The 27,673-nt window shown below is 54.6% G+C and overlaps 3 protein-coding genes across 5 annotated transcripts in view; 1 reads left to right on the top strand and 2 right to left on the bottom strand.

The window, feature by feature from the left end:
* Positions 1-699: 699 nt before the first annotated feature.
* On the bottom strand, positions 700-8,225 carry MST1R (macrophage stimulating 1 receptor). Its single transcript, XM_014869714.2, has 20 exons — positions 6,938-8,225; positions 5,637-5,825; positions 5,432-5,557; positions 5,184-5,354; positions 4,819-4,988; positions 4,552-4,729; positions 4,320-4,465; positions 4,047-4,208; positions 3,810-3,903; positions 3,480-3,707; positions 3,252-3,398; positions 3,019-3,178; positions 2,843-2,935; positions 2,530-2,763; positions 2,370-2,450; positions 2,116-2,297; positions 1,932-2,041; positions 1,671-1,836; positions 1,455-1,591; positions 700-1,376 (listed from the first exon to the last, which is right to left on the bottom strand). The coding sequence occupies exons 1-20, from the start codon at positions 8,156-8,158 to the stop codon at positions 1,106-1,108; spliced, it is 4,266 nt and encodes a 1,421-aa protein (XP_014725200.2). The 5' UTR covers positions 8,159-8,225; the 3' UTR covers positions 700-1,105.
* Positions 8,226-10,008: 1,783 nt separating this feature from the next.
* On the bottom strand, positions 10,009-15,180 carry MON1A (MON1 vesicular trafficking associated A). The gene is made up of 6 exons (XM_014869712.2): positions 15,012-15,180; positions 13,617-13,759; positions 12,947-13,414; positions 11,991-12,756; positions 11,748-11,895; positions 10,009-11,290 (listed from the first exon to the last, which is right to left on the bottom strand). The coding sequence occupies exons 2-6, from the start codon at positions 13,741-13,743 to the stop codon at positions 11,150-11,152; spliced, it is 1,650 nt and encodes a 549-aa protein (XP_014725198.1). The 5' UTR covers positions 13,744-13,759; positions 15,012-15,180; the 3' UTR covers positions 10,009-11,149.
* A 140-nt stretch (positions 15,181-15,320) lies between these two features.
* The window catches only part of RBM6 (RNA binding motif protein 6), a 58,311-nt gene continuing 45,958 nt past the window's right edge, over positions 15,321-27,673 (top strand). For 2 of the 3 annotated variants that reach the window (XM_014869708.2, XM_014869707.2), the window contains exons 1-5: positions 15,321-15,412; positions 19,680-19,791; positions 21,962-23,294; positions 24,034-24,123; positions 25,104-25,173. In XM_014869708.2, the coding sequence (XP_014725194.2) occupies positions 19,748-19,791; positions 21,962-23,294; positions 24,034-24,123; positions 25,104-25,173 (1,537 nt within the window). In that variant the 5' untranslated portion in view covers positions 15,321-15,412; positions 19,680-19,747. Of the gene's footprint in view, positions 15,477-19,679; positions 19,792-21,961; positions 23,295-24,033; positions 24,124-25,103; positions 25,174-27,673 lie in introns of all 3 variants that reach the window. The other variant, XM_088171624.1, reaches the window with a different exon arrangement.

The following is a 27,673-nucleotide window of genomic DNA, read 5'->3' as shown; positions in this document are numbered from 1 at the left end:
CAGGCAGGCAGGGTGAGGAGCAGTAGATGGGCTGAGTGCCATCGTGTCCTCACTGTGATAACATGTCCTGGGCACTGTGGTCCCACGGGCACCTCAGTGCCAGGGACACTGTAATGCCTTGCCCTGGGCTCCACTACTCCATGGCTGGGCACCCATGACCCTAAGAGCATCCTGATCTGATGCCTGGACACCTGTCATCCCAGGAGCATCATGATCCCATGGGCACTGCAATTCCATCATGCCACAAATCCCACGGGCAGCATGACCCATATGCCAGGGCTGCAAGGGCATCATCACCCCGTGCCCAGGAGCATGGTGCTCCTCACATGCCTTGTGCCACACAGCCACCCTGGCCATGGGCTAGATGTGGCTGGGAGGAGGAGTTTTAGGAAAAACCTCCCAGACATCCCAAGGTCAGAGGGCCATGGTGGGATATAGGGTGCAGAGTGGGAGCCAGTGTGGCAGGTGCTGGGGGATAGTTCCAGGGTGGCCACAGCAGCACCGCTGTGCAGATGCCCTCCTTTCACTGGCACAGCAACAGTGGGTGCCCCCTCCTCAGTGCCTCCCATGAGGTGGGTGCCCCAGGAATGGGTGGGGAGACACCTAACTCATGCCAGGGCCACAAGGGTGCTGCCAGCCTGGGGCATAGGTCCCTCAAAGACACAGCCCCAGACAGAGAAAAAATATAATTAGGTTTTAATGAGTGATTTGAGCAGTCAAGAGGCTGGAAACTCCATGGGAGCCCCGGGAAGGCCAGGTCACCCAATAGCACCTGCTGGGTATGGGGCCCCACGGCACCCATCCATTATGGGACTGAACCCCAGACTCCAGAGTACAGACTCATCCCTGTGGGGCTGAGCCTCGCACCACCCAGCCAGAGCAGGACCGAGCCCCCATCCTGTGGTGTGGGACCAATCCTGGGGAGCAGCCAGCCAGGTCTGGGTGTGAGCCATGGGTGAGCACTCCATGGCACCCAGCTGTCTCCCAGCACCCATCCCATGGGGAGGGTGCCCCATAGCATCTGGCTGCACACTGCATCCCTCCTCAGAGGAGTGTGCCTATGGTATATGGGGGTCTGGGAGACCCCATGGTGCAGGGAATCCCATCAGCACACAGACGTGTCGTCGTCCTCCTCCTCTTCCTTCTCTTCTTTCTCCTCCTCATTCTGTTTATCCTCATCCTCGCTATCGGGCAGCTGCCCCGGGGGAGCAGGGGGAAAGGGAGGATCCCAGTCCAGGGTAATGTAGGTGACAGCCAGATTGACATAGTGCTCACCATCCAGCGTGGCCAGGACACGCTCCAGCTCACCCACCAGCCCGGTGAAGGACGGTCTGTCCTCGGGCGCCGGCGCCCAGCAGCTCAGCATCACCCTGTACCTGCAGCGACACCCCAGTCAGCGCTGGCAGCCCCCCAGGACACCCCCTCCCACCCTGCCCAACCCCAGCTCCACTCACAGGGTGTCGGGGCAGTGAGAGGGCTGTGGCAGGCGCCTTCCCTGCAGCAGGTAGTGGGCCATGTCGTAGGGGTCCACCCCGGCGTACGGCGATGCCCCACGTGTCAGCAGCTCCCACATGAGCACCCCGAAGGACCACTGCCGAGAAGAGAGCTGCCATGGGCACACAGGTAGGATGGAGATGGAGGACGGGATGGGGATGGGGGGTCATGCCTACCACATCAGACTTTGTGGTGAATTTTTGGGTCTGGAGGCTCTCCAGAGCCATCCACTTGACAGGCAGCTTGGCGTGGCGGTGCTGCCGGATGCTGTAGTACTCCTTGCCAAACACATCCCGTGCCAGCCCAAAGTCAGCCACCTTTACTGTCAGCGTCTCATCCAGCCTGCAGGACACCAGGTCGAGGTGGGAACTCCTGGGCACCCCTAAACCCAGGTGGCTACCCTGTGGTGGAGGTCTGGAGGGCACAGCCACACTTACATGCAGTTCCTGGCTGCCAGGTCCCGATGCACAAACTTCTTCTGGGCCAGGTACTCCATACCCAGGGCCACCTGCAGCCCAAAGCCGATGAGCTCCTTCACTGTGGGGCTCTGTGAGATGGGAGTAGTGAGCGTGGAGACCTTGGCGCCCATCACCATCCACTCCCCTTGGGGGTACTCCCTACCCGCTCCTGGGCTCGGATGAACTGGCGCAGGTCCCCGTGGCGCATGTAGGGCAGGACGACAAGGGGCAGCCCGTGGCGGGGCAGGCACACCCCCAGCAGCGAGAGCACCTGGGGGTGGTGGAAGCTCTTCATGAGGATGCCCTCTCGCAGGAACTCCTCTACCTCCTCCAGGTCCGTGATGCCTGCGAAGAGCTGAGCTGTGGACATTCTGCTGCTGTGCCATGGGAGCACGCACGGGAGGGGAAGGGACTCACGGTGCAGGGACTTGACAGCGCAGTGGAGATCCCCCAGCAGTGGGTCCGTGTATGTGCCGTGGTAGACGCTGCCAAAGTGCCCTGCAGGGACAGGTGGCACAAAGGTGGCAGCACACACATGGGCAGGTGACAGCACAGCCAACTCGGAGTGCAGAGTCACCTTTGCCGATGACCTGGTGGCGGTGGGTGACAAGCCGCTCCTCGGGGATGAGGATGTCCTTCACTTCCTCCAGCAGCTCCGGCCGCAGATCCTCCAGGCAGCAGGACGTGGCCCTGAGCAGGGGCATGGGGGATCCGCCGCCTGCTGCACCAGCACCAGCACTGCCATTGGCACCGGCACTGGTGATTCGTGTGCGGGGCCCCACGGGGCCGGGAGTGCCCGCTGTGTTCAGCACTGCGGGAGGGACAGGCAGAGGCGGAGTGAGGGCTGGCATCACCCAGCACACCGTCACCCACAAGTGACATGCACTTACCCAGCACTTCTCTGTAGTCGACGCCGGGGCGCTGGATGGTGACAGGGGGGTCACTGCGGCCGGGCTGTGCCAGCAGCTCCAGGTTCTCCGTACCTGCAGGCAGCAGTGAGGTGGGTAGGGGGTGGCGTGGCAGGGGTCTGGGGGGCATCAGAGTGCCCGGCGAGCACGGCACTCACCCCGCCTCTTCCTCCAGCGCCAGTGGAACAGCACAGCAGCCAGGATGCAGCAGACCAGGAAGGTGATGCCGATGCCCAGAGCCAGGCTGGCGGCCAGGTCCAGCGAGGTGGGGGGGGACAGCACCCAGCCCAGCGCCTCACAGGCTCCGTTCACACAGACCTGGAGGATCAGGGGCTCAGCAGGGATGGGGGAGTGACGGGGGCGGGTGGTTGCCCACCCGGGGGGTTCCTACCTCCACGGGGGCCCCAGACGAGGGCAGGCGCAGCTCGCGGGGCAGGCGACACGTCACCTCGTTCTTCAGGACGTTGGGGTGGCAGTCCCGGCCCCCCACCGTCATGGTGATGTTCATGCAGGTGGCCACGGCATCCAGCCCCAATTGCTGCCCAGACAGAGCATCGTGAGCTCGGAGGTTCCTGGCAGTGGGATTCCCTACTTTGGCTCACCTCAGTGCCCCACGTACGTGCACCTCGATCTCATCATCGCCGGGCTTGAGGCGGAACCGCCTGCCGTCCTTCTCCAAGGGGTAGAGCTTGGGCCGGGAGTAGTAGCGAAGGCGGAACAGCCAGCGGCCGTGGGCGCCGTCCAGCAGCACGCTCAGGTTCCCCAGCACCACCTCCACCTTGCTCTCGAAGGGAAAGGCTGGACTGCGGCACAGCAGCCGCTCCGGTCCCAGCGGGCTCTCACATTCCTGTGGGCAGGGAGATGCTGAGCACCGGCTCGGAGTGTGCCCAGGGGTTTGGGGTGAGGTGGGCAGGGCCGAGGGGCGATGGCCCCACACCCCGGTGCTTACTATGGCTTGGGTTAACACACCACCGGCTTCAAAGCGGATCTTGGCGCGATACACAGAGTTCAGGTGGGTGCCGATAATGGTGAGCAGCGAGCCCCTACAGTGGACAGGAATCAGGTTTCCCGGGGTGCACACGGTCCCCAGGGTACCTGCAATTCCCAGCACTTCATCCAGCCCAGCCAGAGCAGTGGGAGGACAGGACTGTCCCCTCACCCAGGGGAAGGGAGCCCACGCACTCACTCAAAGCTGCAGCTGGGGACGATGGCAGATACAGTGGGGTCAGGGCGGTACTGGAAGGGCACGGGGGCAGGAAACTCCTCCCCGTCGATCCACAGGGCTACCCACGCTGCGCCCAGGCCACCAGCGGCGGGAGCCGTGCATTGGATTGTCCCTTTGCCCTGCCTGGAGACATGACAGCCGTGGCTGGGGGGACAGCGGGACTGCAGGAGCTTCCCGGGGCTGTCCCGTGCTGGGACCCCTGCTGTGCCAGGTGAGGGCAGGGCAGGGGTGTACCTGGGCTGCCCAGTCAGGGCACACTCGGAGTCATTGACCATCACCCGCCAGCTGCTCCCTGCCGAGAGGTGTGTGCCATGGAGTGAGATGTGGGTGCCACCCCCCCGGGGGCCAAACGGGGGGTGCAGGGCACTGACGTTGGGTTCCTGAGCAGAGATGGGGTCAGTGGGATAGGTGAGTGAGCCAAACCCCCCCCGGCCCTGCCAGGGGCACCACCAGTGTGGAATCATACCACGAAGACGAAGCCGCCCAGGGTGGCGGAGCCGTAGACACGGAAGCCAGAGGGTCTGGCGGGCTCCTGCACAGTGAGCACCACGTCGGCTGGGCCCCTCAGTGCTGCCGAGCCCCCCGGCTCCAGCTCACACACCAGCACATCCACGAACTCCTTGCGGCGGGAGGTGGGTAGGGATCTGCGGGACAGTGACGGGGATCGGCCTCAGGCCGGGGGGCAGCCCCAGCCCCCTCTCTGCTGCTGTTCTCTGCCAGCACTGCTACACACCTGTAGCTCTCGCTCTCCCCCGGCAGCACGGTGCAGCCTCGCCGTCCCACTGCCACCCGGTAAGCGCCGCGGGGGCTGCGGCTGGGCTCGGGGTCAAAGTAGGAGTGGAACGTCATTCCACAGAGTGTGATCCGTGTCCGACCACGCAGCGGGGCACTCCGGGGATGGAACTATGGGAGAGACACCTGTGTCACCCTAAGCCCCCAAAGTCCAGTGACTGCTGTGGGTCCAGAAATACTCTTCTCTGAGGAACACAACCCATTCCAGTGAGGGAGTCCCACCACATGCCACTCCATTTGCCATGTCCCTCCCCATCCAAGTGCCTGGGAGGTGTGAGGAGCAGGGGGACAGCAGCGCAGACCTACGTCGGTGAGGACGGGTGGGCAGCTGTCCTGGACCCAGTGGCCGGGGCACTCGTGGCGGCGCCTGCACCCATCCCCACACCAGCCACAGCCCATGAAGCGCTCGGCACGCAGGCAGCGCTGGCACGTGGAGAAGTGGCGACAGCCAGGGCCAGTGATGTTCAGGAGCCACACCTGGGGATGGAGAGTGGAGGTGAGGGGGACACATGGAGCTCCATGCACACACTATACCCCTCAGACCTCCCACTCACCTTGGTGCCAGCAGTGAAGAACAGTGAGTGGTTTTGCAGCCCCATGGCACCTCGCACTGGCCCCAGCTCTCCCAGGGAGAAGTTGGACAAGGTCAGAAGGTAGGAGCTGGAGCGCTGGAGCACCATCTGCACAGGGCAGAGCACGGGGCTGAGCATACCTCACAGCCTGCCAGGACCTGTCATCCCATCCAACACCCCATCCCACCTGGAAGATGCGTCCTTCTGCTGTGCCTAGGTGGGCCACAGTGACGTCTCCCATGGCAGTGACGAAGAGGGAGGTGAGGAGGACACCTGTCAGCTGCCCATTGAACAGGTCCACTTTGTGGGAGGCAGCAGGGACGAGGGTGGGCTGATCCCAGCACCTGGTGTTGACCACTGGTGCTGAGAGGTTCACCTGTGGCCGAACAAAGGGGTGGGTGACGCGGCAGCACTAGATTGCATAAGTTCCCCTCCAGGCTGGGAAAATTTTGGGGGAAAAACACATCGACAGGCCCTCCCTCAGTCCCCCCATGTGGCGTCAGATCCTGCCCTCCCCTTTCACCCCATCTGGAAGTAGTTATTCGTGCTGGCACCACAGGATGCATACACCAACCCCAGGATTGGGGTTGCAACAGGATGCAACCTCCCTGACCCCTGGAGCTCAGCAAGGGGCTGGGGTTGAAGAGAGACAACAGGAGCCATGGGGTGCCCCCTGGATACCCCCAAGACAGAGACGCTGGGGTCCTTTCTGAGTTCCCCTGCTACAGCGTGAGTCAGCAGCAGTGAGCTGTCAGCTTTGTGCAGGAAGAGGAGGGGATTTGGCTGCACCTTGCCCTGAGCTGGCTGAGGACACAAAAATTCGTGTCATGTGCTGGGACGAGGGGGCCCTGCCGGGGTGCCCACCCATCTGCATCCTGGCCATGCCAGGGCTTGTACCTGGGACACGGTGTTCCTGCCCCGCGGCTGCAGCAGATGGGGAACCCCGGTGACTAATTACACTTCCGCCTGCACTTTATTTGCCCAGAGAAGGCGGTGGCTGGGCCTGGGGGACAAGGCAAGAGCAGCCCGCACCTCACACATCCAGTCTGCGAAGCACCGAAGCCCTGTGGCTTTCCCACCCCTGCACACATAAACAAGCTAGAGAGGGTGGCTGGGGTCCAGGGACAGTCATCACGGGGACCAGATGGCTCCCGGGGAGGCCATACCAGGAGAGGAATTGGCCCAATTCATGGCATGTAGCAGTGTGCCCATGTGCTGGCACATGTATCAGCGAGGTGGGGTGCTCAACAGGATCCCTGCCTGCACCCAGCCTCTTGGTGCAGCCGGGGCTGCCGGAACACAGCAGCCCCTGCAGTAGCTGGTGGGTGGCTGCTGGGCTTACTCACACCTGGGTGATGCCACTCTCCTCTTGCCCTACCCCACCCCACCATCCATCCCGCTCTACCAGTGTTTCCCACTGAACCCACATCCCAGCCCACCCCCAGGGTTCCTGGGCTGGATGCAGTGCAGGGTGGAGCAGGTACTCACATTGTGTGGGCAGTACTCCACTGGCTGGAAGAAACTGAGCCCCCGCAGCAGTGGCTGGTGCCCAGTGCCACAGCACTTCTCCATGCCCTCCTCCATGGCCTGATTGAGGAGGCGGAGGGGGAAGGCGCAGACGGCCGAGTTCTCCTGTGGCACCCGGCTCTCCGGCCAGCTCTCGGCAAAGGCGCCGAAGAGCACCATGTCGGTGTTGTTGATGCCCAGGTCGCGGGCCAGGCGTGTACCAGGGCGGGCAGCATGGGCTGCCTGCAGCACGTTGTAGGCAATGTCCCTCTCAGCATCCTCCTCTTTGCTGCGCCGGCGCCGGCGCTTGGACTCGAAGCGGCAGTCGAGGACGAGCTCGCGGTAGCGGCGCAGGTCACGCTCATGGGTGCTGAGCCGTGCCAGGCGCGTGTGGTACACTGTTGATCCCGGCCGTTCTGGCTGCACCATCAGGAAGTAGACGTGGTCCCCGTCGGCAAAGGAGTGCACGTAGTGGATGGTGTAGTTGTTGCGGTATTGCGGCAGCACTGTCAGCCACTGAAAGTCATCTGAAAAGCCATCCAAGGTGCCCTTCAGGCGTCGGACAGACACCGACTGTGGGCTGTACCGTGCTGCCACACTGCTGTTGATGGTGGAGCCGAGGTAGAAGAAGGAGGCGTAGGAGGTGGCCACCACAGTGGCACTGGTCCCCAGTGGGCTGACCACACAGTCAGGGCAGAACGCAGGGCTGTTGCCCATGGCTGAGTACAGGCACTGAGTGGCTGTGATGGCCACCTTACCATCCCGCACCTCCAGCTGGTGCTGATAGCACAGCCCATGCTGTGCTGTGCCACAGCTGTACAGCCACGGCTCCAGTGGGTCCAGCAGCAACAGGACATTGTCTGTGTCCTCAGGACCATCTGTGGTGGCTGGGCACAGGTGACAGATCTCACACTTGTCACTGCCCACTGGGCCAGTGATAAGGATGGAGAGCAGGCGCAGCTCGGGGCTGACCAGCAGGATCCGGTTGCGGACTGCCACAAAGACAGCGACTGGGCCATCAGAGTTGGTGAAGACAGCTACATTCTGGATGGGGCTGCCAGCATCGAGGCTGGGCAATGTGTAGGGGATGGAGAAGTTCCTGGTGGAGCTGTAAGGGATGCGGGGACACTGCCAGGCACCAGCACCCAGCAGGGCCAGGCAGAGGCACACACAGCACAACAGGCCCATGCTGTGCAGTGCCATTGGTGTAGGGTTATCGATGGTGCTCAGCACCCAGCAGGCTCAGAACATGTAGAGGATGGGCCACCATTGCATCTGCCAAAATTAAAAAAAGAACAGTTTTACCCACTTATTTTAGGTGAGGACCCGGGCACAGCCACAGCCGGGTGTCAGTTGGGGGTGCCAGGGTTCCCAAGGGCCAGATGAAGATGGGTAGTGCCGAGGGAGGATCAGTCACACCAAACTTCTTCCGAAATACCATGCGTAGGAGGTGATGCCAAGCTGCCTGTGGCAGAGGGACAAATCCTGCCTTCTGCCACCTACAGACGCTGCCTGTCACCCTGGGGCATCTCTGCCCTGCAATGACCCATTCCGAGGACTGGGATAGGGACCCTGCCAGCCCCCGGGACAGTAACGGGGACTGAGGATCCCTGCGGGACTAGGACAAGGTCCCCGCCAGCCTCCCGGGATCCCGAAATACCCCCGGCCTCCACCCCCGGCCCCGCCGCAGCTCACCAGGTCCGGGGTCTCCACTGGGTCCGGCTGCCCCCGCCCCGTCCGGTGCGGTCCGATCCGAGCGGTGCCGGGAGGCAGGGCGCTCACCTGGGCGCTGCCGTGCGGTGCCGTGCGGTGCCGGGACAGGGCGGAGCGGAGCGGGGCCGGGACGGAGCAGGCGAGGCGGGACGGGACAGGGCGGAGCGGGCTGGGCGGGTCCTGCCTCCGCACCGCCCGGGGCTCCCCGAGGGCCGGTACTGGCACACGCAGCCCGGGGGGACGGGGGTGTTCGGGGAACACGGAGATCGGGGTACCCGCAGAGTCGGCAGGGACTGCCGGGGGGACAGGCACGGCTGGGCGCGGTGCCCAAGAGGCGCATCGGTGTGAATCAGGGCGATCGGAACACGGGTGCAGGGCTGGCACAGTGCCTCGGCTGCCCGCTGCAGGTCGGGGTGGCCGTCGGGGGAATCCAAGTGGCTGGCAGGTGGCTGCCAGCAGCATCCCTGAGTACGAGTGGGGTCCTGCATGTCGGTGCCCCTTGGCCCTGCTGCCATAGGGACGGCTGACACCCCGACCCTTAGAATCGAAATTGCCGCTTCCCCAAAGTTCCCGCGGTGGCACCGCGTTCGCTGCTCGCTTCCAGGCCAACAGGGCAGCCTTGGGGGGTGCGGCAGGCTCAGCACCGGAGTTCCCAGCTGGGAGAAAAGAGGAGGGCTGGGAGCTACAGCTTTGCCAGGGCGGCTGTGAGGGTTATTTCTGTTGTGCCCATTCTGTGTCTCATGTCCCTTTCCTCCCTGGCTGCCACAGTGGCAGGAGGTGCCAGCACCTCTGGTAGTGACTGCTGTTCCTAGGGATGTGGGAAGATCCTTTTACATCCTAGTTCATACATGGATTTGCCCTCCAAGTGCCCTGCTGCCCTCGGACGCTGGGGTGACGAGTCCCAGCTTTGTACATGGACCTTTCCTCCTGGTGAGCAGGGCTCTGGGGACTTTGGTGCCAGGAGAGGCTGAGCCTGCCGAAAATGCCCTGTGCCTGCCGCCCGACCAGCCCTGGCCCTCCCAGGCTCCCGCCCCGTGTTGTGCAAGACCCGGCAGTTCCGCTGGCTCCGGGCCTTACCCAACAGCCCCTTCCTCCGGCTGCGCCTCTGCTCAGTTTCGACATGAGCTGGCCGTGGCCAGCTCAGCCCGGGAATTTTGCCACTCCCAGCCAGCGCCGCCTCCCGCCAGCACAACCCCGGCAACCTCCCGCCACTCCCAGGCAGCTTTCCTGGCTCCCAGCAGATGCCCGAGGCTGGACTGCACCGTACCAAAACTTGGAACAAACTTCCCCCTCAGCTTGGTCCTCCCCCCACTCCATACAGAAATGCGACAAGACTTAACTTAGGGTCCAGATAATGTTTATGAGCAAAGACAAGCGATTACACTCTGGCAGGAGCATAAATACAGGACCAGATCCCTGTGATAGCCCTGCCAGATCCTTCCCAGCTCCCTCTGTGCCGGGGTGTCACTCTGATGGCTCTGCCCCTCCTGCAACACCTATTCCAGCACTATTCAGACGGCCCCAAAACATGGAGTTGGGCCGTTCACAGGTGCTCAGCCCCACACCAGTGCCTGGAGGTGCAGGAAGCTCCGTGTAGCTGGCTCGAGGGGCTGGGTTTGGGGGGCAGGTGCTCCCGTGCCAAGGGGAAAACCCTCCATGGGCTGGGGAGCACCATGGCCCTGCACTAGGGGGGTCTCCAAGGAGATGTGCTTAAACTGCCCCTTTTAGGGTCCACTACCCACAGCCAGAACCATGAGCCTACAAACACCCTGACAAACACCTCAGCACCTCAGCTCCCTGGAGCTGCTCTGCGTCCCTGTGGTGAGGTGGGCAGGACCCTGCTGTCCCAGCTGGGGCAGGCTGACCCACCCTGCCTGCCAGCATCCCCAGGGACAGACATCCTTTTCACAGCCACAATGGGAAGGGTCCAGGCTCATACAGATGCCAAGGGGGCAAATCTGCTCTGGGACTGCAGAGGCTCCCTGGCACTTGGGGGGTCCAGATCCCTCGAGGCAGGGAGAGGAGCAGTGTGTGTGCCAGGCCAGCCTTGTCCCTTGCCAGGACAGTGTCACCCGTCATCTGCGGGCACAGCAACATAGGGGTCCCCTGAGTGCTGCCACATCTCCCATGGGAATCTCCACCCTTGGCACAGCCACAGGATGTCAGAGAAGGGAGGTGCCAGGCACAGAGAGCACGACCCAGGGGTTCTGCTCCCCTCCAGTAACCTGTGGTACCAGCAGCCCCACTCCAAGACCTCCACAAGAAGGGAAGGAGATGGGGACTGCAGAGGAAGAGCAGCCCACCAGCTGGGGCACTGCCTGCAGCTAAGATAAAGTCCTGTTCAGTCCCTTCCCTTTCCCTGTGCACCCCATCTCTAACAACCAGGTTGGACAGTCCTGCAGGTGGGGTTTCCCTGTGCTCTGGGATCCCTGGGAATGGGCTCCCAGCCGGCTCCATGCCCTGGGTAATGCCTGATGCCCATCAGTACGTCTGGGGCGTGAGGATGAAGAGTCGGTCTTCCTCCTTGCGGATCCACTTCATGAGCTTGTTGACAGCATTGATGGCACCAGCCTTGGTCCCCAGGGGACTGTAGCATACATAGAGCTCAAAGGCATTGGTTACCTGCAGAAGGAACAGAACACATGCTGGGAACAGGACTGTGCCCCACTTGGGGCTGGCACTCCATCTTCCCCGTGTGGGCTACCAGCAATGGGCAGAGGGGCTCCAGTGCAGCGACATGAAGTGGCAGTGGGGTATTGTAAATGGGTAGCATCTGTTTTGCTCAGAAGTGTGAGAACCAAGTCCTGGGGTTTTCCTCAGAGTGGGCTTTCTCCACAGCACTGAGTTCACAACAGGACATGGTACAACTCTTGGTGCCAGAATTCACCAGCTCCCACTGCTACTCCTGCCTGTCCCTCCCTCACACAGAGGCAGGCTCACCCCCAAAAGGACCATGGACAGACAGGCTGGGGTCCTGCCAGGGGACCACGGAGCTGGTGCTGTGTAGTGTTACCACCCTCCTTCCCCACTATGCAGAAGCAGAAAAGACAGGCTCACCAAACACCACCAATGGCCTTACCCACGCCAGGAGGTTCTCGCGGGGGCCTGTGAAATAGATGTTCTTTAGGGGCCGTGAAGAGTTGTGGGCCCGACTGTGCAGGTACTGATAAAGCCCCAAGAGCCTCTCCTTCTCCTCCTCCTGCACGTAGGGAGCCTCAATCTCGGGGCTGCAGGAACACAGCACTCGGTTAACCCCCTGGAGAAAGAGCTTGGCCCATGCCACATGCCACTGCCTTGGCCCAGTGGTTCCCCAGGGCCTCACCTGGTGAAGAGCCCGGAGCTCTTGGACTTGTAGATGAAGTGCCGGAGGTCAGGGATGCCCACCTGGGCGACGCTGTAGAAGGGGGTGCGCAGGGCCTCCTGCAGAGCGTGGTGCACCCCCCGCCGCCGCAGGCGCTCCTGGAAGCGCCGCTTGCAGTCAGACACGGTGAAGAAGTCCTCACGGTCAGTGGAGACCAGCAGCAGGCACAGGTCCATCTCCTGCTCCAGGTAGGAGATGTGGGCGTGGAAGAAACCGCTGGAGTTGAACTTAGGGAGGCAAATGGGAGTCCAAGCTTCACCCTCCCGAAAAGATGAAGAAGAGCTGATGAGGTTGAAGAGTAGATGGAGGTCAATGGGGTGAAGGAACTGATCCTTCTTCCTCACGAGAGACACTAGCTGGTTCCCAGACAGCAGAATGGAGAAGACCAGGCTCTTGGCCTTGGCCTGCTGCAGGCTGCTGCTGACAGCGTCCCGGACACTGGCAGCCAGGGGCAGGCAGCGCACGGCGCCCATCAGGAAGCTGGGATCATGGGCCATGAGGTCCAGCAGGTTGTCAGTGATGCGCTCGGAGCCAGCCAGGAGCCGGCGCAGGTCATAGTTCTGCTTCTGCTGGAAGATGTGGTTGAGCTGGGTCCAGGTGAGCAGGCTCAGAATCTGGTAGTAGATGTAGAGCAGCTCGTGGGCAATCTCCTGCTCTGACTGCCGAGTGCGTGCCACTGCCACCAGCACCAGTGGGCTCCTCCGCACAAAGACCACCTTGTAGCCATCTGCTTGGGAGGGAGTCCCCGGAGTCCGGGGACAGACTTGTGAGCCTGGCTCCCCAGGGCTACAGCGAGGCTGCAGCCTCTCCCCCCAGCAACCCATTTGCCCCTGGGGACAGCTGACATGGCCCATGGTGGCAGGCGCATGGATGGGCAGGCTGTGACCCCCCCATCCCATTCCCCCCCAAGGTGGTACCTGCATGGATGGACCGGATGGCGTTTTTCTCAGCCTCCAGGAAGGATACCAGGGCCATCATGACACCCATAGTGCTGGACAGGGCCTCCTCAGAGCCATAGCGGGAGTACACGGGCTTGCCTGCCTCGCTCAGCACGAAGACGTGCTTCCTGTGCAAGCGCCAGGCGTCCATGGTCACATCCTCCTCCTCCTTCCCCGACAGCACCGAGTCACGGCGGGTGGTCTGCGGGGATGGCTCCAGCTTTCCCTCCTTGCCCGGCCTCATCTCCTCCTCCAGGTCGAGGGCCATGCCCGTGAGCTGTGTGCTCAGCTCGCTGAAGTCCTTGCTGATCTGCTCCATGCTGCTTTGCTTGGCTGGCTCCCCCTGTCTCTCCTCTGGGCTCCGTGCCGCGGCTGCCCCATCCTCGGGACTGGTCAGGTCCTCATAGGAGCGGGTGTGCACGAACATGGCTCCCTCCTGGCCCGCCCCTGGGAACAACGGGCCATGAAGCATCTGGCCATGCGTCCCCCACACTGGGGGAAGGATGTAAAGGGGACCTGCCTCCTCTCCCCATCCCACAGCACCCTGCTGGTGGGGAGTCATGAGTGGGCCCATCTCCCCCTGCCCACAGGGCCATGGAGGTCCCAGCCTGCATGAGGAGCTGTTCTTTCCCCCCTTGGTAGTTCATACCTGGCTCCGTGCCCTGTGCCAGCCCCGGCGTGGGGCTCTCAGACCTCTCCGTGTGCTGCCCATCTCCTGGCGCCAAGGACCCATTGTGCACTTCCCAGCTTTTCTTCTTGTGGACATCTGCAGCCATTCCTCGGGGCAAGGACCTGCACGTGACCCATAGTGTCACCCCTGCGTCCCCTCACTTTCAAAGCAGGTCCTGAAATGCTCTGTTCTCCAACAGGGCCAGGCCAGCACCCATGGCCCAATCCCGCTGGCTCAGCAGGCAGCAGCGAGCCCTGGTGAGATGTCAGGAAAGCTGCTCTAATCCAGCAGGATTTCCTCTCTCACGCAGCCCCAGCTCTTTCCAGTACCCTGCCGACAGCAGCTTTCATCCAGGCTTGGCCCCGATTTCCCCCATGAAAGCTGCTCAGCCTCCCTGTGCGGCGAGGGGGAAGGGACACGGGTCTGCATGGGGCTTGTCCCATACACCAGAGATCCCAGAGGCCTCGTGTTTGCAAAGGGAGGGGTTTATGACCGTCCTTGGACCGGGTTAGGTGGCTGCGATGGGACGAGGCTGGTGACACTCCTCCTGACTTGGCAGATATGGCGTCACCCCAGGAGCTAGGTGCCCTCTCCAGCAGAGGTCATGTCTCCAGCCTGCTCCTTCCTCCCTTCCTTGGGGGAAAACCAGCCCAAAGGTGAGCACAATAAAAAGCAACAGGAGGCAGGCGGACTAGCTAGGAGCCTGTGCCTCTGAATCCGGCTGGTAGGGAAGCTCATGGAGCCCGGGCTCTGCTCTGTGACCTGACACACCTTCTGCTCCCAAACCCAATCCCAACAAACGCTGCACCTGGAGGAGCCAGACCAGCCCCCACAAAGTCCTGTGACAGCCCTGAAGGGTACCACGGAGTGGATCAGTGCCCTGTCCTTACTCCTGGGGGAGTTCATGCAGCCCCCACTCCCAAACCTGTGACAGCTCTGGAGGGTGTTGGGGAACGGGTCAAAGCTCCGTCCTCCCCGAGGAGTTCAATCCTCACCCCACAAAACCCTGTGACCGCTCTGGAGAGTACCAGGGAACAGATAAGGGCTCTGTCCTCATCTGGGGGAGCCTGGGACAGCCCCGGAGAGTGCCAGGGAGCTTACTAGGATCCCGTCTGCACCTGGGGGAGCCAGACACCCCACTAAAATCCTATGACAGCCCTAGAAGGTGCCGGGGAGTGGATCAGGGCCCGGTCCTCACCTTTCCTCCTCACCCTGATGACCTTCCCGTGGGCGAGACTCACCCCAGGACCACCCTCGGCCCAGCACGGGCCGACCCCGACCCTGCCCCCTTCAGTGCTGAGGCGACACCGTTCCTGCAGCCCCGACACGACCCAGGCCCAGGACCCCCCTTAATGACAACGCGCAGGGACCCACCTCCGCCGCTCCTTCCCGGGGCCGCCCTGCAGCCCCCTGGGCACGGCCTAGGCGGGTCGGAGAAGGGGTCGGAGCCGGCGGCGGGCGGTCACCTCCCGCCCTACCCCCGGTCCCGGCCCCGACCGCGGCGACACCCCCGCCATCGCGGCGACCCGCCGCGGGGCATCATGGGAGTTGTAGGCGGTGCGCTCCGAGGGGGATCATTGGAGCTGTAGTCCGTGAGACGCAAGAACACGCCTGAGGACGGGCGGCAGGGACGAGGGGATAGAGACTACAAGTCCCAGCACCCCCTGCGTGCCCGCAGGGCGGAGGGAGCCGGAAGTTCCGGGTTCTCGCCGTGGCGGCCGTGGGGCCTGTGCGAGGCGGGAGCGGCGGAGCAGGAGGAGGAAGAGGAGGAGGAGGTGATGAGGGTCTCCTGGGAGATAAAGGGGATCGTGTGAGATAAAGGAGATCTCTCTCAGTGGGGTGAGAGGGGCGAGGAGTGTCCCGAGGGGCGCCCGGGATAGAGGAGGGGAGGCTGCGGAGTCCATGAGGATGGGGGGGGGGTGTATGTTTTGGGGTCACCTGTGGTGCAGGAATCGAGGGAGGCTGGGGGCGGCCCGCTGCGGGGCGTGAGGCAGCAGGTCTTGCCGCTGTGGGCCCGCAGCTGCGTGTCAGGACTCGGTGTCTTCATCAGCACCCCACGCCCCAGTGGGATGTGGATTGTGGGGTTGGGATGCTCGGCCCCTGGATCAGGATACAGTATTCCACATGGTGGTGTTGGGGCCTGCCACGTGTGTATCATTGTCAGCAGCTGTGGTGTTTCTGGGTATCTCAGTGTTGTTCTGAGGCCCTGATCAAGGTTTGGGCCTTTTTTGCACCAGGTCATATGTGTGTCTATCTCGGAATGCTTTTGGTTGTAAAAGGGATGGACCAAAGTGGGCTGGATTCGTGCTGGGGTGCAGAGGGATCTGATGGGAGCTGTGGGTTAGCAGATATAATCTCAAGTGATGGGCTAAATGGGATTTTGGGCTGTAAATAGAGGCTTAGATGGAGGCAGGATGTGGTCTGGCTCTGGTGGAGGCCAGGTAAGGCAGTGATCGGGAATGACTGGGAGTGATGACAGTGACCTCCCATGCTCTGTTTTTAAAAACAATTGGCACCTCAAGAGGCTGGTGTTGCTGCTGTGTGGTGTTACTTTTGGCAATGCTGTTGAAGGTGGAATCCACTTTCCTATCCCAGCAGGGTGTTGGTGGTGTGAGTCTTTTCCAGCATTCACTGGTTGGTGGGGTGTGCGTTAGAAATTCACCTGATTGTCTCTAATACATGTTTTTAGAAGCATCATACAAATGAAAGTATACGCATCCTTTTTTTTTTTTTTTTAATTAAAATCCTGCAGCCTGACACCTATGAGAAACAAAATGGTTCCTTCTCCCTTCACTTTCATATGTCACACATGCTTTTGATATTTCTTCTGAATTAGGGGTCTTCAGCTTTAACACTGGATGTCACTGGGTTTCTTGGTTACTTGCAGTTTCTGTAGCTTTGAGGAATAGTTTTCTCTTGTACTTCCTGCAGTATGTGGATTTCACAGAGGTCTTTTCCTTTCTTCAGCCTTTACTGGGTACAGAAAACTTTACTACAGAAAGCTACAAAACTTTACTGAGTATAGAAGGTTGTTCCACAGCAAACTGCTTCCTCTGTTCTCATTTGTAGTTCTGTGTTTGATTTCCTCGTGCTCTATAAATATCAAGTCTTGGCAAAATCTGTTTGGAGAGAAGCTCTGAATATCAGAGTATTTTTCTGAAAATAGCACCCAGTCTGTCACCAAATACCCTTCTCTCCCCCATATTTGGAAAAACGGTGTGAAGTGTGGTGTAAATTGGTGAGGAGACACTTGAGGGCTGTGCTGGTGTTTCCCACTCAGCCCCTTGACAGATGTCTTTATTTAGTCCTCAAGAAGACCAGTTGCTTAGTCTGTCTCAGCTGCACAATTCTCATGATCAAAGCCATTATTTTACCATAGCAGGATATAAATTGGAATAAGAGATCCAAGAGTTTGCTGTCAGGCTTGGCATGTGCAGTTTGGGAAGTGGAGTCAGGAACCTCCCCAGAGTTGTCTGGGGAGGGCAGGGGCACCGTCCTGAGGAAAACATTGGGTGTAATTGCCAGGGAGCATCTGGAGCTCCATCTGTCTCTCCTGGGAGGGCTGTGTGACCACCAGTCATTGGAGGAACTAAAACCACAGAAGAGCTTCTCCTTGTTTAGTTGTGTCTTCTGTATCTTTGGTGGAGCTGAGTCTTTGCCACCAGGAAGTAGAGCCAGCTGGGGCAGGAGTAGGGAAAGATGATGCATATCTGCCTCTGAATGTTCAGGGTAATTGTAACAGCTCGTGATTGTCCTAGAGAGCTGTTGGTCTGGGCTCCGTGAGTGACTGGACTGTTTCCATCTCCTCAAACGCTTGGTGGTGACCAGAGTATGACAAAACTAATGGATGCACAATTCCAAGCATGCAGGTGGCTTTGTGCCAGGATTTGCTGTTGGCCCGGGGTGTCTTTGGCAAACAGCCTCACTCACACTGACCTGTCTCCCAGCATTTACCTGTGAGCTGGGAGCTGAGCTGGCAGATACCTGCCCGTGGCAGAAGGGTGAATCCTCACAATGTCTCATCACGGTGTGCTTTTTTTGGAGCAGTTGTAGCAGGGTGTACCTTCAGGAGATTTTGACGTCAGTGCAAGCCAGGCTAAGACCCTTCTGTCCCTGTCCTGCAGTTTGCTGTCACCTTGGTTTGTGGGGTTGTGTGGTAAAGCGTATCACTGAAGTGACCTGGGTTAAATATAACTCTCTTCTAAGGGTCATCCGTGGTGCAGACCCAGAAAAGCACAAGCTGGCACAGCTTCCACCCGGTGCTTTGCCAAATGTGGAGGCGGGGAGCAAATCGGGCTGAGTGGGGCTGTCGAGCCGGTGCTGCTCCCTGTGTTATTGAACCATGACCTCACACTCCCGGAGGTTGCTGCATGGCTCAGCAGGTCTGTGCCAGGCCTGATAGCTGTCCAGTGGTATTTTTTTCCTTATCTGATAATTTGAATATTATGTCCAAACAGTTCCCAGCTGGCAAGGGATTTTATTTTTATTTTTTTTAAGTGTCGGTAAGGTTGTTGACTTAAGGAGAACTGGAGTGGGGGAGGGAAATCCAGAAGGGAAGAGCAAGAAATGCGAGGTCTACAGGCTGCAAAAGACCTCAGATGAAAGGACTGGCTGATGACAGGAACCATCTCCCTTTGCCTGCCCTTGCCATGAAGGGGGTGCGGTCTTGGTTCTCTTAGAAAGAGAACTTTTCCTCCTAGAAAGATGGAGGAAATCCTTAAGACCAGAGTTGTTATTTATCAAGAACTATGTAAAATGTCAGCAGACTGGTACTCTTAGGCTTGAGTGGTGATCAGAATGAACCTATTTTTTTTAAAGTGACGTTGGGGTGGATGGATCGGTGATGGTTGCACAGGTTGTCTTCCTCAGCCTCTGGATGCTTGGTTTCTGCCAGAATCTGCTGTCCCTGGTTCCCACCTGAGCCTTCCCTGGTGGGTAGTGAACCCTGGCAAGAGCATGGACTCTCTTGGCACGGCAGCTCCCTCAGCTCCTTGGCACGGACAGCTGCCAGCAGCAGCATCCGGAATCGCTCTCTGGTGAAAGGTCTGTCAAAACCTGCTCTGCCGATCTGCCTCTGCTATGGCAGCGCTGACCTTTGGAAGGGAGAACAAACAGGACTTTGTGTGCCTTTCTTTGACAAGAGCTGCTCCAGCCAGGCCTGGCAGTGACTGTCTGTACTGTCCTCTGCCCCCTCAACCACTGGAGTTAAATAATCCTGCTTTGGAACAGCGTGTAAGCACCAGTTCTCCCAGCCTTGCTGTGGTGTCATGACAGCCCTCCTGCACCACTGCAGCTGGATTGGCCCGAGCAGGTTTGAGGCCATCAGGTTGCCATTTCCCTCAGTTTTCTCCATGCTCTGCTGCAGCCTTTTGTTTTTCTTTAGGAAAGATGGAAGTACTTCCTATTTCAAGTCTTGGCTTTGGTTATTGCCAGGAAATCCTCACCTTCTCCGCTGGTGGGAGGAAGTGGATGAAATTTTAGATTTCTCTTGAGGCAAGTGATACTTGCGTCACTCTGCTTGATGAGGGCAGCGTTGGAGAACAGTGCTCGTCATGATATATTGGCAAAACCTCCTCCGTTATCTACATACTTCTGAGGGCAGAGGATCCAAGGTAGACCAAGAGTGGTGATCATTTCCTTGAACAGCAGAGAGCTTTTGGCAAAAATAGTTTGGATTAAACATTAATTGCAAACTGTTGTTCATCAGTGGTCCTTGTTGTTTATAGATGGCGACGTTCTCACATGTCTAGCTGCACCCTGAATAGTGTCAGACAGCACAGTATGTTGGAAAGCTCTATGTTAATCAAAGCAGATATCAAATTGTTTGCCCACCATATTGACAGTTTGATTTCAGGAGTCGTTTGACGCTTACAAATTTGAACATGGAGAAATGCAGCACTTGAATTCATTCATGCCTGAGTGTGGTCGTGTATCTGTGGATCCTGATCAGATGTTACATATACCCCTTCTAACCAGCAGTACTTTTCTCAGTCATGTGTATTCTTTGCCTTGTGGCTTATCATCATGTTGTTTATTCAACAGGTTGTGGTGTCTGGGTGGTGTTAGAGTGAATTTACCATTTCTGGAAGAGCCTACCAGACAAGATCAAAATGTGGGGAGACCATCGACAAGGCAACAGAATGGGGTCTTTTCGGTAAGCACTTGAATGTACAGTTTATTTCAGGAACATTCTTAGATACAATAAGTCTTGGGACCCCACTGTTTACTGTTTTGGTAGGAGTTGTGAGGTCTCTTTGGATCTAGTTGTGATTGCCAAAGAACAGACGAGTAAACTGATGGGTTTTGCATTTCTGTGAAGTTTTTGATTTAGTTTTTTAGCAACAGCTGCTTTTAATATTTCTAGTCCTTCTCCACACCACCTTTTCTAGTGATACTTAGTTTAACTGTTGTGAGTTAAGGTGATGTGCTATATAGCTTTTGGTATTATGTGCTGTTAACACCTGTAAGAGAAGAAAATTAGTTCAGAAATAATGGCACATTCATTGCACACACAATTTTATGAAAACTTTGGGAGTTTAATTATTTCCATGAGGTTAATAAGTCCAAATATCATAGAATCACAGAATTATTTGATTGGAAGGGACCTTAAAGACCATCTTTTCCCAAACCTCTGCTATGGGCAGGGATACCTTCCACTATCCCAGGCTGCTCCAAGCCCTGTCCAATCTGGCCTTGAACCCTTCCAGGGATGGTGCATCTACAACTTCTCTGGGAAACCTGTGCCAGGGCCTCACCGTCCTGACAGGGAAGAATTTAGTCCTGGTATCTAATATAAACCCACTCTCTTTCAGTTTAAACCAATTCCCCATTGTCCTACCACTTGCACTTGCAAAAATGCTATGTCCCCATATGTTCCTTCATAAGACATTTTTGAATGTCACTGCAACCGTTCTAAAGATTCATGTGCAGCTGACCTGCACAGCACAATGTTTTTATTAGTCTGTGTTCTTCTGGTTGTTACTGGGACCTGTGTTTGCAAGAGACTGCTGGGTATAAAAATGAAGTCACCAAAATCTAGAATTTTCCTCTGTTGTACATCATTCTTTCATCCTTTGCTCATGTGTGCACTCAATCCCTTGAAAATCAGTGTGATAAAGGTACTGCTCATGGCATGCCTTGGGTTTCTGCCATAAGAATACTTTAAATAATGTCTACTGTAATGTGTTGAGAAAGCTGATGAAAATCAGTATCCTTCAGAACATGTAGTAACAGTGTTGATGAGGGAGTGATTGCATCTTGTGTTGATATGAATAGTGCTATTCTAATGATTTTTAAGTGGATTTTATTGGCATCATTCTTTAATGTATTGGGTGAGGAATGCTGACCTTGATCCAAATTTAATTGCTTTTCTATGTGGTGGTGAAATGGACCGTGTACCTTAGGAAATCTGTGTATGCTTTGATTAATCTTGGTGAGTGATTCTGTAGTGAAACTCAGAGTACAACATGACTTGCTGTAGTTGCTAAGGAAATGTCCACTGCTTTGGGTAGCATTTGGTGTTATTTTAAAATGTGCTGATACTGTACTATTCTGTTTTTTAAAAAATGTATTGGAGCCTTGCTTAGATGAAAAATCAGATAGTTCTATCTCAAAAAAACCCCCAACAAACTCAACTCATTGGATTTTGAAGAATGCCTTAAAAAGGAACTTCTTCCTGAGTGTTTTTATGGTGGAAGAGCTCATAGTGAACTCGGTGTGAGACATTCTGGAGGCACGAGCACAGGGATATCTTGGATGTTGATTGTTGGCATAGTCCTGTGAGGCACCCTCAGTGTCTGAACTGATGGCTTTCAGAATTTTCCAGTTTGGACTCCAGCACAAGGAAGCATATATGAGAGTTTGTAGCATGTCAATAAAGCCTGTTTGGTAACCTCTGCTTTCATGTGCCTCAGGATGATGTGTGAAGTTAGCTGTTTCCATACTGCTCAGAGAGCTTAAGCTCCTGGGTTCCTCACAGGCGTGTGCTGGTGATGCTAATGAACCAACACACCAGCTGCTGGCACCTCAGACAGCTGCAGAGCTGTGTGCAGTGCAGGACTATGTGGATTGCTACCATCATTAACCCATTAATATTGCAGGTATTCCCTGTTGAGTGCTTCTGGAAATTGTGCTGAAATGGGAGCACCCAAGTTTACTTTCTCACATCTGTCGTATGCTGCCTCATCTTAAACTGCCAAACATCAATATCTTCTGCGGATCTTAGACTGTTACACAGCTGTATAAAAGTTTAGAGAAGAATGTGCTGCTGTGTAGATTTCAGACTCTTAAGCACGTTATGAATAATACTGTCTTTATTTCTACAGTGGGAGCCAAGAAGAAAGGTTTGCTCCCGGGTGGAACAGGGAATATCCTCCTTCCCTTGATAGTCTTGGTCAAGAAAGACACTCTGGCAACTTCTCTGGCAGAAAATCACTTCCTTTTGATATCCAGGCAATCTCAGGCCTCCTCAATCCTCAGTTTGCCAACAGAGAGGAACCTTCTTTCAGCTATGGAGCTAGAGATGGACCACGTAGTGACTTCAGAGGTGGGGACGGGCACCATGATTTCAGGGGCAGGGATTTCCCACCATCTGACTTCCAGGGCAGAGATGAGTCTCAGATGGATTTCAGAGGTAGAGAGCCACCCCCTTCTGAATACAGGGGCAGGGATATGTACTCTGGAGACTTCCGGGAGAGAGAAGGGCCCCCTATGGACTTCAGGGGTGGGGATGTTCCCTCAGGGGACTACAGGAACCGGGACATGTTCCGTATGAACTACAGGGATAGGGAAGCACATAATATGGATTATAGGGGCAGGGAGGAACCTCCATCAGACTTCAGGGGAAGAGGGTCTTATGATTTTGACTTTAGAGGTCGAGATGGGCCTCATTCAGACTTTAGAGCAAGAGACATGTCTGAGTTAGACTACAGGGGCAGAGAACATTCCTATTCAGACTTCAGAAATAGGGATGTACCTGATTTGGACTTCAGGGGTGTGGGTACCTCTGATCTGGACTTCAGAAACAGGAATGCACCATCGTCAGACTTCAGAAATAGGCACAGATCCCGATCTGATCAGGATTTTAGGAGCAGAGATGTGGCTCCTCCCATGGACTTTTCAGATAGGGAAATGCCTCCCGTGGATCAAAGCCTTGTAGATTTTAGGCACAACCAATCTACCGTACCTTTAGCAGAAAGAGAAGGCTCTGGTATAAGCACCAGCAAAAGAGATGAGTCTGCACTTAGTCTAGATAGAAGTCCCTTTGGTGGCCAAAAAGGAGAATTTCAACACTCGGAAGCACCAGCCAGAGAAGAGAAATCCCTGGGACTGGGTCTTGAAGATGACACTTCGCACAATTTCCAAAATAGCTGTGGACCTCTTCCTACTCTTCAGGACCAAGAGGAGCAACCTCAGAGCTTTGCTAACAAGCAGCAGCAGCTTTCTGGGGGGGAGCAGCAAAGATCTGATTCTGATCTTGGGCTAAAGGGTGAAGGTGACCTGGATTTCCTTGGGAGGCAAGATACCGACTACCGGAATATGGAATATCGTGATGTGGATCACCGGCTGCCAGGGCATCAAATGTTTGATTACGAACATGGCAAGTCCTTTGCAGAAGGAAAACCCAGCAAAGATTCTAGGCCCTATAAGAACCTTCAGGTAGGTGGTTTTGTTAATTGATGTCTCTGTTACATGTGTGTTGGCCAAAGAATGGAAGGAGTTGGGAAGGAGTCTTCATCCATATCCCATCACTTCAGTTCTATTCTAATTCACCATCCTTCTCTGAGATCATTCTCTGCTCTAGGTTATTTAATGGGCATCCTTTCTATCTCAGAAACACTTCCCAAGAGAAATGCAGTTTAGCAAGTGAGAGTTGCTAAATATGTAGAACCAGATTTGGTTCAGAAAGTCCCCAAGTTGAAAATGGCCAGGCAGAGGGTATTGGGGGAAGTGGTTATAGATAAATTTATTTTTCTGTTTTCCCCTGGATGTTGCCTATGAGCAGTATCAGAGAGAAGCTACTGGCTTGGGTGGGCCTGTGTACAACTGTTCTCATACATACTTTGTTTTCCTTCAGAGTTACCTTGGAAACCTGAAGGTAATGGTAACTACTGAGTTAATAACTGCTACTGAATTTGAATCTCCCACTGCTGGAAAGCAGAGAGATATGATCTGCCCATTTTATTTTCCTGGAGCTAGATCTTACTATACAGCTCAGTGAGCATGTGAAGAGCTCCTCCAGAGCTTGCTGAATCTCCAACAGGGGTTAAAGCTTTGAGTCAGGCTCCTTATGGGCCTTTGCCTTTGAATTTTTCTCTGCTTTATTTTGCTACTGCTTGTGTATCTTGTGAGCCAGCATCTCTCATTTATAAAACTATCTTGATTGTATGAACTCAAGGACCAAGATTACCGGACCTGCCCTAAGTATGTGAAGCCGAGCAAGCTCATTCGACTAGGAGGAATGCCTGAAACTGCCACAAAGGATGATGTAAGTGTGATGTTTCTCACCCAGAAACTTTTACTGAGGGTTTCTAAAGTACCACTTTTAAGTCTGGTTAGTACATATCAGATGGTCTGTCATTTCCCCAGGGGAAAATCCAGTTTTAGAAGTCACTGCAATGTTACCTGTTATCTGCTTATTCTGGGTTTTTGGGGGTTCTAGAAGTGAAGAGTTTTCCTGTGCTTACATGTGGGGTGTTGATAGCTAGAAGCCTTGACTCCAGACTCTGCAACATGCCTTACTTCATCACTGCTTTATATATACCAAATATTGTTACTACTATTTTGGGCTCAGAAGACACGTACTGTCTAAGGGAACTTGTTTGTTCTTAGTTACTTGAAATTGCTTAAATGAGCTCTTACAAAGAAGGAAAAGATATCTGCTGTTCCTGCTGCTTTTAGTAAAAATCCATAAAATGATCTAGGCTACAAGATGAAAGTAGATCCATTTCCTAAAGCTTCTACTATGAATTAGGACTTCAGTTTGGGGTTTTTTGTTTATTTGGTGAAAGTTCCATGCATGGGAACCCCTACAGCAGTTTTTGCTGGGGTTAGCTGTAGTGATCATCTTCTGAGGCTTGATAAAGGAGAGCTCACGGCAGGAACTTTGTCCTTCAGGGGGTGATAAGACTCAGAGCAGTTGCCCTTGTACTTTGATTTTTCTTAAAGGCAGTAGGACATTTTCGACGTTAAATAAGGATCTGAGTTGAGCTGTCTGTCTGAAACCAGTGTAATAAACCTTTGAACAGTTGAATTGTGGTGTAAATTGTGCTCGCTTCTTCAAACAAAACCCAAAAATACTTTGAAAACTCGGTAACGATTCTCAGGTACTGTGGAAAGTGTGTCAGTTTGTAACTGACTTAACCTAGAAAGAATAGAACTCTTGGAGACACAGAAATGTGCACTGGCAAGTACTTTGGGTTTGGAGGTTTGGTTTTGGAGATGAAGTGGATCTTGTTTCTCCTGCAGATCCTCAATGCTTTCCGAGGACCTGATGGGACACCTGTGAAGGACCTGCGACTGAAAGATTACAGCTCAGGTGAGAATGCTTTTCCAGTGTTTCCAGTTTCAAGGTGACAACAGGGTACTTTTCACACTAATATCCTCTTAAATAATTTGGTTCAAGTCTTACATGCCCTTAATTGGAGGTATATTTTAATGAAAATGCCCTCTGAGTTTTGTAGTTTGTCCTCTTGTCCTCAAAATTGATGGGTATACTCGGAGGTAAAGCCTGTGTCCAGCTGCCTCTGGAGAGGTGTAGAGCAGCAGGAAGAGCACTAAGGCTGTTCTAATAGCTGTCAAGAGTAAAGCCATGGGACAGCAGGTTAATTCCTCCATAGCTTTTTTTTTTAACTATTACTAAATCCTTTTGGATTGTTCTAAATCTTATTTCTGAAGTGGTCTTACTGTGGAACAAATGCTGCACAAATAGTGTCCTCAGGAAACCTGTTCCATCCTAACATTTCTCCTTCAGTAACCTGAAACTGGTGCCCTGCTTAGGAACGAAGACAGGTTAAAAAAAAAGACAAAGTAAGTTTTATAAGCAGATATCCAAATACTGGGCCTGGATGTTCTTCCTCATTCAAAGAATAAAGTTCTGCTGTACTTCTGATCAGTGTGTATAGGATTCTGAAGAAGGAAATATTTTACAAGGCTGCTTTGTGAAAAAGTTGTACTGGAACAAAGATGTGCGATGGTAGGAAGGGTGAGTCCTGGGGATTGGTGTGGATAATACTTGTAGGAAACACCTGGAAACTGGTATTTTATTTTATTTTTTTTTTTAAACCTAGGAAAGCAGAAGCTTCTACATTCATCACTGCTTTTTCTTGTTTTCAGTATAGGTTGTATGTGAAGCAGCTGCAATTCTTGGTGTCAATACATTATATAAAGGCTTTCAATGTGTTGAGAAACTGGGGCAGTGGGGTATTTCTCAAGTGTATTTTTGTTTCTGGAAGCTGTCAAAAGGAGATTTCATAACCTTCTCAGGAACCTTTGAACTAAAGAACATCCTGGTGTCACGTAATCTGGCCCAACAAGCAGGGCTTAAGGGGCACAGTTAGTCTTTCTTGTTTTCTTTCCTCTTTTCTAAGCATCGTTCAGCATGGCTGTCGTCACCTACACAGCACTGACTGCAACACAATAATTGCAACATGCTCCTTTTTTGCCTGTGCTGATGAGATTTGTCAGTCGTTGTGGTTTTTTTTTTTTTCCTTCTGAAACATGTCACTTCAGTAATAAATCAACTTGAACTGGAAATCCCTTCCTAAGTCTCTTTTCATGTATGTTATTTGGACGTACTGCCCTCATTAGAGAACTGCCATTTCTTCCTTCTCCTTCCCTGTTTCAAAGGCTGCTCAGGATGAGACACAGTGTCTAAAGTTATCTGCAGAAGCTCTGGTATCTGCAGGTGGTCACACGTGATGCGAGGGTTGCAGTTTTCTGCTGTCTCTCCAAAAGCTGCATTCTGTTTCAGGCTGTCTCTTCAGCTGCAAAGTTGGCTTTTTAAAAGTTTTTCTGGCAATTGTGGGGAGGCAAAGAATGAAGTTAAAATTAGCTCATGTTTTATGAGCTGTGTAAAGCTGTTGTTTAACCCTGTCCAGTCAACATCAGTCATTTAAGCGGTGTAGCTTTGTTCAAGGTTACATGGAGGCTCCAAAGTCTTTGTTTTGCATTGTGTCCTGAGGCTGCATTTAAACAGCTCTCTCATCCTTCTTGCACAATATGGATGTGTCTAGGGCAATAAATGAATACTTGTTTGCATTGTGAAGACTTCTTTTAGAAACTGGGTAAATAGAAGCTGTGGTAAAATTAATCCAGCTTTTCACATTAGCTCCTCCTAGAGAAGTGTATAGAATTTAATTAACATTAACTTCTGAAAAACTAAACCTCTTTGAAACTAGAGGCCAGTTGTGGGCTAAACAATGCTTTTGTGATGGGCTCTGTATGTAAATACCCCTAAGAATTAAAAACAAACCTTTTGGATTACTGATGTCTCTGGGATACACCTGCACTGCTGTATCAGCTCGGTGGGACGATGGCAGTCTGGCTCACAGGAGCACGTGCTAAGGCAGTCTGAGTGGGTTGTTTATTTTTGAGTGCTGTCCAGAAATGTTAAAAATAACATTAATCATGAGTATGCATGTTGAGTGTGTTTGAGAGAAGAATGCCTGCAGCTGTGGGGGGAACAATAACAGCCGTAACAAATACCACGCAATTAACTCGAAATAAGTGAGGTTCGGATCAGTTTCTCAAAAAGATAACGCTTATCATCAAGCTTATCTCAGCAGCTTCAGTGTAATGAATCCACTGTATGATCTTTTACAAGATTCTTTCTGGTTTGGGGAAAAATATATGGTTGATTTTTCTTGGAAAAAGCAGCTCAATTTCTTTATAAAGCCTCGGGTTTTTTTACGTACTCTGTATGTGTGAAGGAAAGTCTATTTTCACTGAAGGCTGGGCTGAGAATGGAACTCTGTTCTTAATATACCTGGTGTGATTTTGTTATGCATTCAAGCTGTTGATTCTTTGGATTATTTTGT

The sequence above is a fragment of the Sturnus vulgaris genome, chromosome 11 (assembly GCF_052056855.1).
Source record: "Sturnus vulgaris isolate bStuVul1 chromosome 11, bStuVul1.hap1, whole genome shotgun sequence".
In the NCBI taxonomy this organism is placed as follows: domain Eukaryota; kingdom Metazoa; phylum Chordata; class Aves; order Passeriformes; family Sturnidae; genus Sturnus; species Sturnus vulgaris.
This window is presented reverse-complemented; position numbering and strand designations above follow the sequence as displayed.